The sequence below is a fragment of the Hippocampus comes genome, unplaced genomic scaffold (assembly GCF_001891065.2).
Source record: "Hippocampus comes isolate QL1 unplaced genomic scaffold, H_comes_QL1_v1.1 scaffold48, whole genome shotgun sequence".
NCBI classification, from domain to species: domain Eukaryota; kingdom Metazoa; phylum Chordata; class Actinopteri; order Syngnathiformes; family Syngnathidae; genus Hippocampus; species Hippocampus comes.
Window position 1 is genome coordinate 459196 of NW_017808403.1, and position 15026 is coordinate 474221.

Sequence of the window (15026 nt, forward strand, 5' to 3'; positions counted from 1 at the left end):
GCGTGTAGACGGGCGCGGTGTAAGCCGACGCCGCGGCGGGACCGGCCGCCACCTGGCCGTAGAGGTTGGGGGCCACCTGGCCGTACACCTGGGCGGCGCCCGACGTCAGCGCCGCCTGGTTGGCCACCGAGCCGTACAGCTGGTTGGCCACGTTGGCGCCGTACACCTGGCTGGCGAGGGCGCCGTAGACGGCCGGGTTGACGGGGTTGCCGTCGGTGCGCGTGCCCGTGGTGATGCCGGTGAGGGCGGCGTACGTGGGATCAAAGGTGGAGGTGTTGTACACCGAGTTGTGCACGCTCTGCTGCACCTGCAGAGGCAGGCCGGCGGCGGCGGCCGCGGCGGCGGCCAGCACCGCCGCCTGGCTCTGGTACTGCTCCAGGGTGGGCTTCCCCACGGGACACTCGCCGGCGTAGTGGCCCTGCTTGCCGCAGTTGACGCAGGGGATCTTGCCGGTGGGCGTCTGCTTGCTGGGCTGAACTTTGGAGAGCTCCACGGACAGCGGCCGCCCCTTGAAGGAGGTGCCGTGAAGCGCCTCGATGGCCTGAAGCGCATCCTCCTTGTTCTCCATGTGCACGAAGGCGTAGCCTACGGAAGAGGAACGCCGGGCCGTCAGCGAGCGCGGGCACGGCAATTCGCGGCGCGGCGCTAAAAGCTGAGCGCCGTTTGGCTCGGGGCGGAATTTTCATTGGCGCTTGGGAGCCTCCCGTGGGACGCGACCAAGAATGGACCAGATTGAAGGTCGGCGCGTCGGGAAAATCGATTTTTTGCATAAGGCTGACCAAACCGTCTGGATTTTGTAGTCAAGCCTCCCTCCCGTCCCGTGCGGCTTATGCCTTCGCGGCCCCGCCATTCGGCAGATGTTTTTTGGGGCTTTAGCTTGAAATGAACCCACGCCTCTTTCTACGCCAACATAGAGCGACGGCCGTCGGTTCTTTTCATCACTTAACTCTTTGGGGCATGCCTGTTGATGGATATTGCCAGATGGCACGTTTGTTGGTTTACAAATGCGGCGGTATTATTTTGAAAAATGCGCGTTAAGACTTGCACCGCAAATGCTTGAAAGACACGCTCGAGCGTCCCCGTAGAGTTTAATGGCAAAAGAATCCAAATCAAAAATGGAGTGACTTAAGGGACTCCATTTTTCCTACGACAACACTGAGTTGACATTTGCGTTTGAGTATGATATCTTTCCGTTTTATTTGCGAGCCCGAGATCCAATGGAAAGATCCAATTTGGAAGCGTTCCAAAGTGGCGCGTGCAACAAGTGTGACACGTTCACACATGAAGCAGGTGCCAGGGGTTGTTCCCGCAGAAACGATTTGAAGGCGGCCGCCTCCGCCCGATACTCGTCCCAATAAGATTCGCTGCCCTTCCAAACAAGTCAAGGACACATTTGGGAAGCGAGCACATTTGAGTCCGCCGACCGTGTGAAGTCAACAGTCGTCAAGCGGAAGGAGCAACGTGCCAGGAGCTCCCCGGTCTATACAGACAGCCCGACAGTCACTTTTTAACAAAGCAGGCTGAACTCAAGTTTGTCGTTTGAGCCAGCAAAATTGCGACTGCGCTTCGACTCAAAAACCAAAAACAAATCCCCAATTATTCGATGGCATTTTCAGTAAGATATGCAAGAAGCCGCAAGACACAATCAGGGGTCAAGTCTTGGCTCACCTTTGACCTTGTCGCATTCCAGAACTTTGCCAAAAGTCTGAAAGAGCTGCTGGAGATCCTCGGTGGTGCACATGCCGCTCAGGTTGCCCACAAAGACTTTGGTGGAGTGCAGCGGCCGCCCCCGCGACTCCTCCACCACCAGGTTGCGCCCGCGGAACTCGCGGCCGTTGAGCTCGCGGATGGCGCGCTCGGCGGCGCCCTCGCCCTGCAGGTGCACAAAGGCGAACTGTCGCAGCACGCTGCAGCTCACCACGTGACCGTAGGGCTCAAAGATGGCCGACAGCTCCTCCTGGGTGGTGTCCAGCGCAAGGTTGCCCACAAAGAGCTTCACCGTTTGGCCCTTGTCCATGGTGCTGCGCGGAGGGAGGAGAGAAAGGAGGGCCGGTTAGCTCGTCGGGCGTCCAACGAAGCCGAATGGAATGCGGCGCCTCGGGCGCAAAACGCCCACGCGCTCCGAGCGGCCGGCCCGACGCCCGCCGCTTGTGCAAACCGTTAGCGCACAACACGGAGCCGAGTGTTCTCCGGAGGCTCCGCTCCAGACCGTTCCGACGGGCGCCAGTGGTGTCGGCGTACCGAAATCGGGGCTCCCGTACGATACTCGCCCACGTGGCGCAGCTCGCCGGCCCGTCTGAAACAACGCCATGAGAAAAAGCACCTGACGTATCAGTTAACGCTCACGTCGCCGGAAGCATCGCCTTTCAGCAAACCGCTCCAAGAGGGAATGTTCTTGTTTGCGCCATTCCCGTGACATCGACAACGAGGCCGAGCCATTCTTCGACCCTTCAAGGTTGTTCTCACCTTTGTAAGACCAATAGAGCCACGTGAAGACTGACCAAGAGAATACTTTGGTGGAAAAGAAAAAAAAATATGCAAATGTCGACACAGGAGCTCTCCACCTGAACTGCAACGATACTTTCCCTCGTGATAAGAATCCATCCACACAGCAGTTCAACCTATTTGACAAAAGAAAATCATTCCCACGCCGATTACAAAACAAACGTTGCTTCACAGAAGAACGATTTTCATAAAACGTGGACAAAGCGCTCGCGTTTTGTCCACGTTTTCAAGAATGGGCCGCTATCTGTCGTACTACATACAAGGAACTTACGATTAAAAATTAGGGCCTGAGCCCTAAAAAAAAAAACATGGCGCGTGCGGCTGATGAGTACAAACAATTAGAAGGCGTCAAAACACTTTTTTCTTTTTTCCACCCCAGATGAATTTCAAGGGCCGTCATTATTGGCAACTTTTGATATTTGAGGTTATGTGTAAAATCCAGGGCAATTCCTTGCACAACTTGCATTGCTCACCCAAGCATCGGCCTATTCAGCTGACCAAACTTTTTGTGTTAGCCTTGGTGGCTGCCCCACTGCCGCGTGGTGTTCCACAGGGCTCAATTCTGGGGCCTCTGCTGTTCTCAGCGGGTTGGTTCCAGGAGCCCTTGTATATCCCATCCTGCGAACTCCTCATCGCCTTCGCAGCCTCGAACTTGGGTCTTAAACTGGACAGGGGGTTGAAATTGGAGCGGCAAATTGGAGCCGTTATCAAATCCAGCTTCTTTCATCTACGGCGACTGACTCAAGCCAAACCTCTCTCTCTTTTTTTCCTTCTTCAAGCACTTGGAGATACAGTCAGTCATGCCTTCGACACAGCCCGGCTGGATGACTGCAATGCTCCAGTTGGTCCAGAATGCTGCTGCTCGCCTCTTGATGGCTACTCTTAAGACACACACGGGTATCCCTTCACTGGCTCGTTTGAGAGTTCTTTTGAAGATCCTTTTATCCGTTTCCAAATCTTTAAATGGCCTTGCCCAGCCGTACCTCTCCGAATGCCTGCCCGGTGCCTCGGGTCTCCGGAGCAGACACGACGAGAGGCGCCGAGGGGATGGAGCCTTTTTCCGTTGCCGCTCCTTCTCTTTGGAATGAACGTTCGGCTAGCCGCCTCACCGCCCATCTTTAAATCTCGTCTTAAAACTCAGTTTTAGTATTGGGGTTTCGACTCAGCAAGAGTTGGACCGTTTTTGTGCTTTCTACGGTCTTTGTTATCAATGTATTGTTGTTGTATGGCCACGTCACCAATGACAAGATGAAATGGGGAGCGCCGGCGCAGTAAATATTTGCCACGGTTGCCACCCGGGCAAAAGGCCAGCCAATTTGTCTGTCGCAAAATCTGCGTGAAAAATCCGTGGCAACAAAGTACAAATGTCCGTTTGCGAACCATCCTACCATTTTCTTCTGGGCCACTTGTGCATGTGATTGGTTACAATCTTAACACAAGGTTCCTTGAAAGAAGGAAAAAAAAAAAACAAAACAGCTCATCAATCCGCTGACGCACCGTTGACATATGCTGGTGTCGTTGAAGCTAGCGATAGCAAGCTAGCAACCCTGCTGGGGTCCTGAATAGAAGAACGCGCAAGTATTTAGTTAACACCCAACACCAAGTATGCCAAGTCGCACAAAACAACTTTGAATCAGCCATCACGCATCAAATCCCCCCCCACCCAAAAAAAAGGATGAGTGACGATGACACAACGAAACAATGGGAGAAGCGCCATCAAACCTTTGACACTTTAAGGACAATGGGAAGAAGGATACTCAGTCAGAAATTATTTTTCTCAAAGTGATTCTTATTTTTTTGGGGGGTGGGGGGGATAATTTACAATAGTCACTTCTCATTGATCACGCGCCAACATATTGTCATGATTTTTGAGAGGGGGATCGCAGCCTTTTCAGACTTGAGGGCGACGTGGGAACCCCGGCGTTGTAGTGTCGACTTAAGTTGAAATCTTTCACACCGCTACTTCGCATCTCGAAGGAACCGATGCAAGATTTCAATTCATTTCACAGATGCGCTTGCCATTTTACTCGAAAGCCAATTTTCATCACCTCATCTCATCCTGGCTCTCTTCTTCTCTGATGGAGTACAATCTTCGGGTCGGAGGTGTTCTTCAACGTCTGGTGGTGAACCTTCAACTTGAAACTGTTGCTCTATAGCAGTGGTTTCAAACTCATTTTTTGTCACGGGCCACTTCAGAGTTATGGCTTCCTTCGACGGGCCGGTGCAAAATCTCATCGTTATTACCCGTGACGATTTGACATTTCGATACAGATTTCAGCAAGAATCATGATAGTTGACACACATGATTTGCTCCCGCGGGCCACATTAAATGACGTGGGGGGGGGGGGCGCATCTGGCCCCGGGCCTTTAATTTGACACCCGTGCGCTACAGTCAACTTCGAGGTCCGCAGGTTCTCCATCACATCGACATTGTCAAGTGCTTGCAACACACGATTGCGAGAGCAGCTCTCCTGCTCCTTGCCACATGGAAGCGCAACGCATCAGTTATTCTTCTCATTATTATTATTATCATTATTTTTTTTTTAATCGACAGTCTCCCTCGGCTTCTTCAGAGCGGCGTGCTGATGACGTCACCGGACGCTGACTCATCACACTGGCGTCGACGCAAACTCGAGTTGGCGACAAAACGGCCAACAAACAACTCGCCGGCGTCGCTGCACAAACAAAGTGCGTACGTGAGCCAACAAAATATGGATGGGAGGGTCGGGGGGGAAACAGAACAAAACAAACGCCGTCGAAAAGTCGAGCAGAAAGCAACGCACGCACACAATGAGACCACTCGGCTCTGTCATTACAGGCACGTCGATCACGCGGACGCGAAGAACCGGAACAAAGGAGCAGCCTGCGCCGACATTCGACTAGTTGGCGGCTTCGGGCCCGACCCCAGAAACGGGGAAGCGTCGTGCGTTAGAGGGAAGAAACGTTCCAATCGACCATCTTACCTTCGCGCTGATACTGCTGCTCTTTTTCAAAATGGTCGCGGCCGCTTCCGCCCGACTGCCCGGCATTCAACGGGGAGGGGGAGGGGTTGTGGGCGTACGCACGTACATACGTACGTACGTGATCACGTACTTGCTGCGCGCGCGCACGCGCACGCGCGCGGCCACGTCAGGCCTCTCACTCGATTCGAAGTTTATTCTCGTTTTTGAACATTTTACATGGCACCGATCTCACGAAAACAATGTTCATTTCCACTTTGGTTGTTGGTGGGAACCAGCAAGAAAAGCAAATACTGTCCAGTGGTACGTTAAGCTAAATTTGTTTTGTATTTAAGGCACTCAATATCTGAAAACATTTCTTGAATTAAAACAAAAAAAGATCCCTGAGGGGCAAATTCAATTTACAGCGCCGTTGACAACGTGGCAGGGAAGCCCTTCCACTTTTGCAGGTTACATGATGATCTGCACCTTTTTTTTTTTGTCTTTTGTGATAGGGACGGCCGAGTGCTAATACCAGCCTGATTTTCGTGGGGGCTGCCGACACCAACCACAGATACGATCATAGTCTGTTGAGGAGTAAGTGTGTACTCCAGGTGCTCTACTATGGCAGTTTGACGCATTGGCAAATCAAAATCCGTGTTAAAAAGGATTGTCTTTGTTCTTCATTTTTGGCATTGATTTTAATGAAATGATGTATATCAAAAGTCCGAGAGCTATCAGTGTGCTGTGTCAATGAGTATCAAAGAGTGAATACTTGTACTGGCATCGGTCTGAAAATTGCGGTTTCAAATTTGTGACCATGACAACGTGTGGCATTGGGAAAATAGCGGTCAGCACTGCCGCCGCTTCGTTACAATGAATTTTGAGCCCAGGGTTTCATGCGACACCCGTCTGCAGCACAACTCTTAAGAGTAAGGTACTGCCGCACATCAAAGTTCATGTCAAAAACGCACATCTCATCAAGCCAGAAGTGACACAAACCTCGTGTTGATGTGTGCCTTTAAGGGGTGTGGTCTAGTCAGCGAGCGAGTTCTTCAAGTTGGCCACTTACCACTCCATTTTAGAGTCTTCTCCGTTCATTTTGTATTCGCGTTGGACTCTTTGTCCCACTCCCCATTCAGTGCCTCTGGTAGCGCTTAGGACAGCAGAGAGGGTCTTGAAACTCAACTCAACTCAGCTGTATCACTTGAAAACAAGCACCTCTGTCTACAAAGTGCTGTACATGGAGTCAAACTAAAACTCAAGTCTCATGCGGCGTCAAAAGCCAAAGGGGGGTAAAAAAGCGTTTTGAAACGAGTTTGAAGGGTCACGTGGCCCATCGAGCACTGACACGATGAACGGTCCTGTCACCTTTGTTGCATTCGTTGAGCTCGTTTTCCAAAAAGAGGGTCGTGTATGTTCTTGCGTATGTCTTCATTTTTTTGAACTTTGAACTGCTTGGTTTATGGTTTGAACCGAAGTAGACGCGGAGAAAATTGTTCAGACCTCTCTTTTAATGGGAAAAAAAAACCAGCAGTTGACAGAAGTGTCTTGAGTCGAATTTTCCATCAAGCCATTTGACAAGTCCAATATGGCGCTGGAACACAAGCGTTTGCCCACCCGTGGCCTCGAGAACTTTGAACAGGACTTGTGACTGTCAATGTTTTCTGGAGCTTTAAAACAGCGGACGTTTTGTGGCACGGTGACCGCTTTCTATCGGCTCGGCCGTATCTTCATGCGCGATCCGGCGTCAGAGGTTGCTGCGCCCTTTCCCGGCGATGGGCCGCTCTCGCTCCTCCCACAGCGTGAGTCCGTCGCAGGCGCACACTTGCTTGGGGTTCTGGAAGAGGCCCGCCGACCTGGCGATGATGCCGCACGCCAGCCTGCCCGCCAGCATGAAAGCGCCGGGCCTGAGCGCCGCTCAGAATCTTGGCCGCTTGACCGCTCACTTACCTGGCACCGGAGTTTCCCGTCAGCTTGGAGAGCGGATGCCCACCGCGGCCCAGGTCGTCCGGCCCGGCGTCCACCACCAGAGACCGCCCGATCACATCCCAGACCTGCAGCCGGTCACCAACGCCTTGACCGAGAGTTTGCGATATCGCGCGTGTGCGTGTGTGTGTGTGTGTGCGCGCGCGGTACTTTAAGCTGGCTGTCCTCCAGTCTGAACGACGCTCTGCCTTCAGGTCCAGCGAGAATATTTCCCAGATCGCCAACGTGCTGCATGACAACAACAAAGTTGGTGAAGCCCTTTTCCCACCGTGCGCTCGCTCGGTGCCAAAGAGGTGCGCGACGGACGGTGAAAGACGAGGACGCCCCGGCCGCCGGCGTGCCCCTTTTTTGACGGAGCGGCCTCCACCGGGGGAAGGAAACGTGCCGCCGGAGGAGAAAAGGCGCTTGCTTTTCCTCCCGCAAGTCCTCAAAGCGCTTCACACCGACTTGTCATATTCACTTACGAATGACGCAGCAGCAGCAGCGGGAGCAGCTGTGTCAGTGTCTCGCTGGAAGAGACACTTGGACGTGGTCACGAGAGGGCCGGGACCCCAAGCCACAAGCCCTCGAGCCACCCCGTATGCCTCCCTCCCAACGCTCAGGGCACTGAGGCGCTGCACTTCTTCAGGCTTTTCTGAAGTCGCCGCGCGGCCGCTCTCAAGTCATTTTTGCCACATACGCAAATAACGGGCGTGTTAACGGAGAGTCGGGTGCTAAGTGCAGTGTGAAAAGGCCTTGAGAACACCACTGACATCTGCACATCGACAGATGTTTTCCCCCCCCCCTTCCGCTTCATTGGGAGTCGTATTTTTTTCCTTTCTATGACTTCATTGTTATTTTCATTCATTGTTCTCTTTTGTGCTGCGAATGAAGCAAATTCAAGGAAGACAAAGTGCTTGAAAGCAGTCCTCCTCGTTTCTTCTTCTTCTACCTGCTGCTCGGCCACTGTCTCCCTGCCCTTTTCATCATCAGGACCGTCTGGTTTCGCTCGCTCCGACCCTGAGTCGCTCGCGCCTTTCTTTTCTTGGTCCATTTTTCTGTTTGTCATTCCAACACTTAGAAGCACCAAAATCTCTCTCTCACCCCGAAACTAACAGTTATCTCACACACACACACACACACACACACACACACCCAGGAAGGAAGATCATACCCGCTCAGCATCGCGTGGGCCCCCATGGTGTCTTCCAAACGGGTTGAAGTGCTCGCCGCAGCTGCACACAGATGACCGCCAACAACGTCATACAGGCTGGATTTACTCTGGACCGTTCAAGTCACACAATCTGGGATATTTTGCGACCAAGTAGCACAATTTGGACATTTGCCACGGTGGCGCAAAGACAAAGTCCCCTGTCCCCCCCATCACAGAAACGGGCCACTTCCAAAACATGGACGTCCTCACGTGTTTCACGTCACCCAAATAGAGACGTGTCAGTGGTTCGTAAACTAGGGTCTGCTGGCCATCATCATTTGCAATCAACTATCGTTGCGTCATTTACAAAAGTACACCAGAGTAATCCATCGTTTGTCGCGAGAATGATGTTCCAGACCGTCCTACGCTCGAATCAGCAACCTACCAAGTAGTGACCAAGTATTTCATCGACTATCTGTATACATCTAGTTTTTTTTTTTTTTCCTTTTCAAGCCTTATGTATTGACTGCAGTACGTGCATGTGAGGCGCAGGTATTATTTGTGTCCACTTGGGGTCACCGTGCTCACATTGTAAATGGAGTATCCGTCAAGCTGAGCGTGTACCGGCCTGTTGCGATACTTCGGAAGAGAGAGAATGTACCGTCGAGATGGCTGGCTGTTTCCTGGCTAGATAGCTTGAGCCACTTTCACACTGCAGGGCGTGATGCCCAATTCCGATTTTTCGCTCCATCCCATATTTTCATCTACTTTGGTTGACATTACATGAACACAAGCGACTTGTAACGCATCCGTGATGTGACAAGCACGCATACAAAGCGCGGTGTCGAGTGACACACGAAGGGAAAAAAATCAATAAGGCCACATCACATGGCACAGTGTTTATGGAAGTCAATCGGACGCCGCGCATAGGGGCTCATCTCATCTCAACGGAGGAGCGAGGCGGGAGCAGGTGGAAATCTTTGGGCATATGAGACAAAGTAGCTGGATCTCCTCATTTCATGGAGCCGTTGCCCCGCATAGCTAATGAACCGTGCGCGTGGCCGAATCACGACCAACGCCACAAATGGCCACTCAACGCTTCGCGTCTCAACGGCGTCCGCGGGCTTTGCCAACCTCGCCTGCGCCTGACCTTGCCCGTCTCATCGCTTTTCACCGCCTCAGTCAACTGCCGTTTGGCCACAACAACAACGTGTGACGATTTGCTATTTTGAACCGCAGCGTGAACACAGCCAAAGTCGAAATGCACGACAGTCGGCGACGAGCTCCCCCGACTTGCGAGCCAGCATTCAGGGCTACCTGAGGCAGTCGTCCGTGAGGTCGCCGAGCGCGTGTACGTGGAGGCCGTGGGCTCCGGGCTCCAAGCCGTCGATGGTGCCGTCGATCAGGCAGCGCTCTTCGCACAGCTGCAGAAAGCGCACCACTCCCTGGACCCGCCCTTCCTTGCCGGCTAACATGGCCACGGCGGCGCCCAGGTCTCTTTGCTCCTCGAAGCTTCCCATGCCCTTGAGGATAGCCTGACGATGGGTGCTCTCAATCAAGGCCTGCACCTCGCCACTGCTCAGGGATGTCTCCACCAGGACCCGTCCTTCGCCGACATCCACGCTGACAGAATAGATGCCTGACAACGAGAAAAAATTTGGAAGAATTCACCTGTGTCGTGATCACGGTGCGTGTTGGGGGTAAAGTGGGGTTCTCAACTTTCCAGGGGAGGATTTGATTTCCAAGAGCGCCCTCACAATCTCCTCAATGCCACGGGAATCACTTTGTTTTCCGACATTTGCAGATAAAGAACCAACTAAATTCAACTGAATTCGATTCAATATCGATCCGTGGTCCTGCGCTGACGTGCACTGCTTCCGCAACCATTAAGGCTGCCATCAGAGATTGAAGCGGCTGTGGCATGGAGTGGGACTTGAAAAGGCGAGGCCCAGCTTGTGAGTGTCGTGTGCCTCAGTGAATGCGTGGCCAAGCCTGAAACCTTGAAGCAAACTTCCTGGATGAAATCAACCTAAATGGCATTTATCCGTTACAGCCTCGTCAAAGCCATTTTCAAACCAAGGAAAAAAAGGCTTTTATTGAACATTATGAATGGGAAAACATGATCAAGGATGATGCAGCGTTAGCATCTGCTCCGTGCTCTTTACAAGTGCTTTCATTGTCGTCACCGGTTGTTATTTTTGCTGTTTCGTCGGAAAGCTCTCACGTCCACATTTGGTCGAGTTCATATTTTTTCAAAAAATTCTATCATTTTGATCATTCAGGTACTGACCCAAAGGGATGAAAAGGTCTCTCGCTCTAGCTTTAACAAATAATTAGGACTGCACGGTTTTATGTTATGTGTTGTGTTTATTATTTTACTTTATGTTAACTGTTTTGTTAAGCGCTTTGTTACAGCTGCCGCTGATGTGAAAGCACTATATAAATCTGCATGTATTGTATTGTATTGTATAACTACATTTTAAAAGTATGGCAAAAAAAAAACGCCGCATTCCAGATTGTGACACACGCACGCACGCATAAACAAACTTTGAGTCCAGATGTATTTTGCGGACCCCCGCTTTCCATGCCACAAACCACTGGGGGTCCGGAGACCTTGGTTTGAGAACCTTTTGCTGTAAGGCATAAAATGCACAAAAAGGGAGATCGTAAAGTCGTTTCCGAACCTGCTTGGTGTTCAAGAGCAGCTTTGACTTGATCTCGACAGGCCTCACACGTCATCTGCACCGCGAACTCCAGCTGAGGACGTGCACGTCAAACACACTTTCAAGCACGCAAGCAAACCCCAAAAATGTAACGCTGTGTTTTTAGCTGCTCGGCTAGCCTGGTAGCCGTCAAAGTTCTACATTTCAACGCTTACTGACAATAAAACGTGTGCTTGTCAAACCTTTGCTGGCTTATCCGTGTCCATGGCGTTAGCGCCTAGGCCGCTAAAAGTATTCCGTCATCGAGATAAGCTCAAAAAGACATTTATCTTTCCGCTTTTCATAAGCGGAAGTTGTCATGTGCTGACGCGCTGCCATGTTGGTCAACAGGTGATGAGGGTTTCCGTCATTTCGGCTCCGCCATCTTGGTGAGGTCGAGGCCAGGCTTTGTCATTAATTATTCTCTTCTAGTGTCCGTGACGCGCTACTGCAATTCGTTTTGGAAAGAACGGGATGGAGGGAATAGCTTCTGAGGCAGTTTACTGCGATCGGATTCATTTCGTCAAAGCTTGAAATGATTTAGATTTTAAATTAGAGGAGCAGAATTATCCCCATTTATCCTATATGGCCAGGTGGATTTTTCCGGATTGTTATTTTCGACCGTAAAAGGGAGGAGGAGGAGGAGGAGGAGGAGGGGAGCGGCGTGTGATGGGCAAAGGGTGGGCGAGGGTCCCCTCAGCATCCAGGGGACGGGAGGAGGGAAATGCGAACAGCGGGCCCAGCGGAGCGGAAATTGCGGCGATGATAAAGGTGGGAGTCGACGCGGCTGTGGCGGTCCGTATTCCTTTCCCCCAGAACACGCGTCGTCGCTTCGTCATGTTACGGGAGACGTCTTTGAGCGTCAGGGTTTTTCTTTTGTGTGGGCGCGCGCGTGTGTCGTAACTCGTCATTTTGGAAGGCACCTCAGGTTCTGACGAGGCCAGATGGCATTTCAAGGGCTTTCGTCCGGAATTCATGTCATGATGACAAAAGGTCCATGGAGGAGATTACCGGTAAATCCTCAATCGGACCCGCCGGCTGCCCCATGAACGAGATTGTGGTGTTTTGGCTTTGTTTTGTTTTTTTCTTCTTGGATGAAGCACAAAACGTGACTTGTGCTGGCCAAAGTGTCACCTGAGCTTGCGAAGTGAAACAATATCTCGACGTCAGGAACGCGGCCAATTCTTCTGCGTGCGAGCATCTGGGCTGCAGCAGCTCCTTGTGAGTGTTCTCATTTTGGATTTGTGTCTAGATAGATAGACAGATAGAGAGAGAGGGAGAGATGGATTGACTGATAGATCCTCAAGGGTATGGGCATCTTATTGATGCCGGGTTCCATTCTTTCTGAGATCTGATGTTTTAAAATGAAACAATATCTTGACGTCAGGAGCGTACGCGGCCAATTCTTCTGCGTGCGAGCATCTGGGCTGCAGCAGCTCCTTGTGAGTGTTCTCATTTTGGATTTGTGTGTAGATAGATAAGACAGATAGAGAGAGAGAGAGAGATGGATTGATTGATAGATCCTCAAGGGTATGGGCATCTTATTGATGCCGGGTTCCATTCTTTCTGAGATCTGATGTTTTAAAATGGATGGTATTTGAAGACGCTGGAAATCCTTTTTCGTGGAGTGAATGAAAGCCAACCTGTTTGTATCTGTTTTCAAGTTAAGAGAAGGAAATGCTCTTGATGATGCGTTGTAGTTCTTTGTTGTGGTTTCAGAAAAAAAAAAAAAACAAAGGTCAAATAATTCATTGCCATTGAAAAAATGTCAAACAGTTCGAGACTGGGATGTGACGACTGAAATTCGAGGTGATTCACGCGTCACGATGAGGCAATAATAAGCCCGGTGGCTATTCCTTTTTTTTTTTTTTTTCGGGTTTTCATCCATATCGGAAAGGGGATTTTTGTATTTTCTTTTCCGCACTGTGTAGATCAGATCATCCATCGAAAAATTCAACAAAAAACATCCATTCACTCGCTGAAAGCAAAAATATCGATTGATAGAGATCGGACCTGAGTACACCCCCCCCCCCGCCCCCTGCCAAAACAGAATTCAAAGTTCAGTCAGTTGGAATTGTCTTTACGACATGGAGACAACGAGTCAAGGTGAATTGACTGGACAAATGGAAGCGGTGGCCCGCCGGTGCAAACCCCGCCTTCCCCGTAGCGCAGCCCGCCGCCGCTTGTGAACATCTGACCTCAAGTTGGATCTGACTTCTTTTCCTCATTTCTCACGGTCGCAGCGTCAGTGGGGCGGAGGATGAGGATGCCCGCCAAGATCTTCCTGGCCCTCATCGCCGTCACTCTGGGGAGTCTGCTGATGCACTACGGCGGCCGCTGGAGATGGTGAGTGAGCGAATGGCTCCAACTGACCCCATCTCCAAATGACCCGCGCCTGCCCGCTTGGCCGCCCGTAGGACCGGCGAGCGCGTTCCCTCCGACGACAGCGCCCCGTGCTCCCATCCAGCCGGAGGCGGGAAGGCCAAGCGCACCAACGTGACCTTCCTGAAGACCCACAAGACGGCCGGCAGCACCGTGCAGAACATTCTGTTCCGCTTCGCCGAGCGCAACGGCCTGACGGTGGCGCTGCCCAAGCAGCAATGCGGCCATCATTTCTGCTACCCCAACCCCTTCAGCGCGAACTTCGTACACCCGCACACGCTGCCGCCGAACATCGTCGGCAACCACCTGCGCTTCAACGCCGGCGAGCTGCACCGCGTGGTGCCGGCCGACGCGCGCTACGTCACCATCCTGAGGGAGCCCGCCGCCATGTTTGAGTCCTTGTTCACGTACTACAGCCAGCACTGTCAGACCTTCAGGAGAGTGCCCGGGGGCTCGCTGGGTGCCTTCCTGGAGCAGCCCCTGCGCTACTATCGGCCGCAAGACAAGAACTCCAACTACGCCCGCAACACGCTGACTCACGACCTGGGCGGTGACAAGGACCGCCCCGCCGCGGATGCGGCCTACGCCCGGGCCTTTACGGCCCAAGTGGAGCGGGTCTTCTCCTTGGTGATGATCGCGGAGCATTTTGACGAGTCGCTGGTTCTCCTGCGTCGCCTCCTCTCCTGGGATGCGGACGACCTGGTCTACGTCAAGCTCAACATGCGCACGCCCGCCTCCAAGCGCCGCCTGACCCCGGACCTCGCCGGGAAAGTCCGCGCCTGGAATTGGATCGACGCGCACCTGTACGATCACTTCAACGGCTCGCTGTGGCGCCAGTTGGCGGCCCTGGGTTCGGCCTGCGTCGCCCGGGAGCTCCGCCTCCTGCGGGCCGCCCAGGAGAGGCTGCTGCAGAGCTGCTTCGGCGGACGCCGTCCTCTTCGCAGCTCGGCGGGGAAGATCCGCAACAAGGACCTACGGCCCTGGCAGCCCAGCGCCCAGGTCGGCATCTTGGGCTACGACCTCCCCGGCAACCTGAGTGTGGCGCCAGTTGGCGGCCCTGGGTTCGGCCTGCGTCGCCCGGGAGCTCCGCCTCCTGCGGGCCGCCCAGGAGAGGCTGCTGCAGAGCTGCTTCGGCGGACGCCGTCCTCTTCGCAGCTCGGCGGGGAAGATCCGCAACAAGGACCTACGGCCCTGGCAGCCCAGCGCCCAGGTCGGCATCTTGGGCTACGACCTCCCCGGCAACCTGAGCCGCCCGTCCTCCAGCCGGGAACTCTGCCTCAAGGTCGTCATGCCCGAGATCCAGTACACGAAGATCCTGCTGCACTCCCAATCCGCCCGCTACCGCCACAACCACCGGCACTGACTCCCCACGGCAAA

At 52.8% G+C, this 15026-nt stretch overlaps 3 protein-coding genes across 7 annotated transcripts in view; 1 reads left to right on the top strand and 2 right to left on the bottom strand.

The window, feature by feature from the left end:
- Position 1: 1 nt before the first annotated feature.
- Positions 2 to 5574, bottom strand: LOC109508306 (RNA-binding protein 4-like; the record flags this gene model as incomplete). Its single annotated transcript, XM_019858203.1, has 3 exons — positions 5469 to 5574; positions 1669 to 2021; positions 2 to 585 (listed from the first exon to the last, which is right to left on the bottom strand). Coding segments are annotated over exons 2-3 (933 nt in total), but the record flags the coding sequence as incomplete, so codon positions are not given.
- Positions 5575 to 6938: 1364 nt separating this feature from the next.
- On the bottom strand, positions 6939 to 11600 carry ccs (copper chaperone for superoxide dismutase). 2 transcript variants are annotated; one of them, XM_019858503.1, is made up of 7 exons: positions 11471 to 11600; positions 11250 to 11322; positions 9883 to 10204; positions 8587 to 8647; positions 7584 to 7661; positions 7398 to 7501; positions 6939 to 7327 (listed from the first exon to the last, which is right to left on the bottom strand). In XM_019858503.1, the coding sequence occupies exons 1-7, from the start codon at positions 11492 to 11494 to the stop codon at positions 7195 to 7197; spliced, it is 795 nt and encodes a 264-aa protein (XP_019714062.1). In that variant the 5' UTR covers positions 11495 to 11600; the 3' UTR covers positions 6939 to 7194. The 2 variants fall into 2 exon arrangements, with proteins under 2 accessions (XP_019714062.1, XP_019714061.1); XM_019858502.1 differs by lacking the exon at positions 8587 to 8647 and having other exon boundaries at positions 7398 to 7661.
- Positions 11601 to 11686: 86 nt separating this feature from the next.
- Positions 11687 to 15026, top strand: part of gal3st3 (galactose-3-O-sulfotransferase 3) — a 23816-nt gene continuing 20476 nt past the window's right edge. The window contains exons 1-4 of one of the 4 annotated variants that reach the window (XM_019858498.1): positions 11687 to 12038; positions 13511 to 13613; positions 13685 to 14648; positions 14860 to 15018. In XM_019858498.1, coding sequence (XP_019714057.1) covers positions 13528 to 13613; positions 13685 to 14648; positions 14860 to 15012 — 1203 coding nt within the window. In that variant the 5' untranslated portion in view covers positions 11687 to 12038; positions 13511 to 13527 and the 3' untranslated portion in view covers positions 15013 to 15018. The other 3 variants (XM_019858500.1, XM_019858501.1, XM_019858499.1) reach the window with 3 other exon arrangements.

Excerpts from the sequence above, each read along its gene's own strand:
- ccs (XM_019858502.1), bottom strand. The coding sequence starts at position 11,494 with ATGGACACGGATAAGCCAGCAAAG. Across the intron at positions 11,323-11,470 it reads ACACGGATAAGCCAGCAAAG|CTGGAGTTCGCGGTGCAGAT; the intron begins GTTTGACAAGCA and ends GCACGTCCTCAG. Across the intron at positions 7,328-7,397 it reads ACGGGAAACTCCGGTGCCAG|GCTGGCGTGCGGCATCATCG; the intron begins GTAAGTGAGCGG and ends GCTGGCGGGCAG.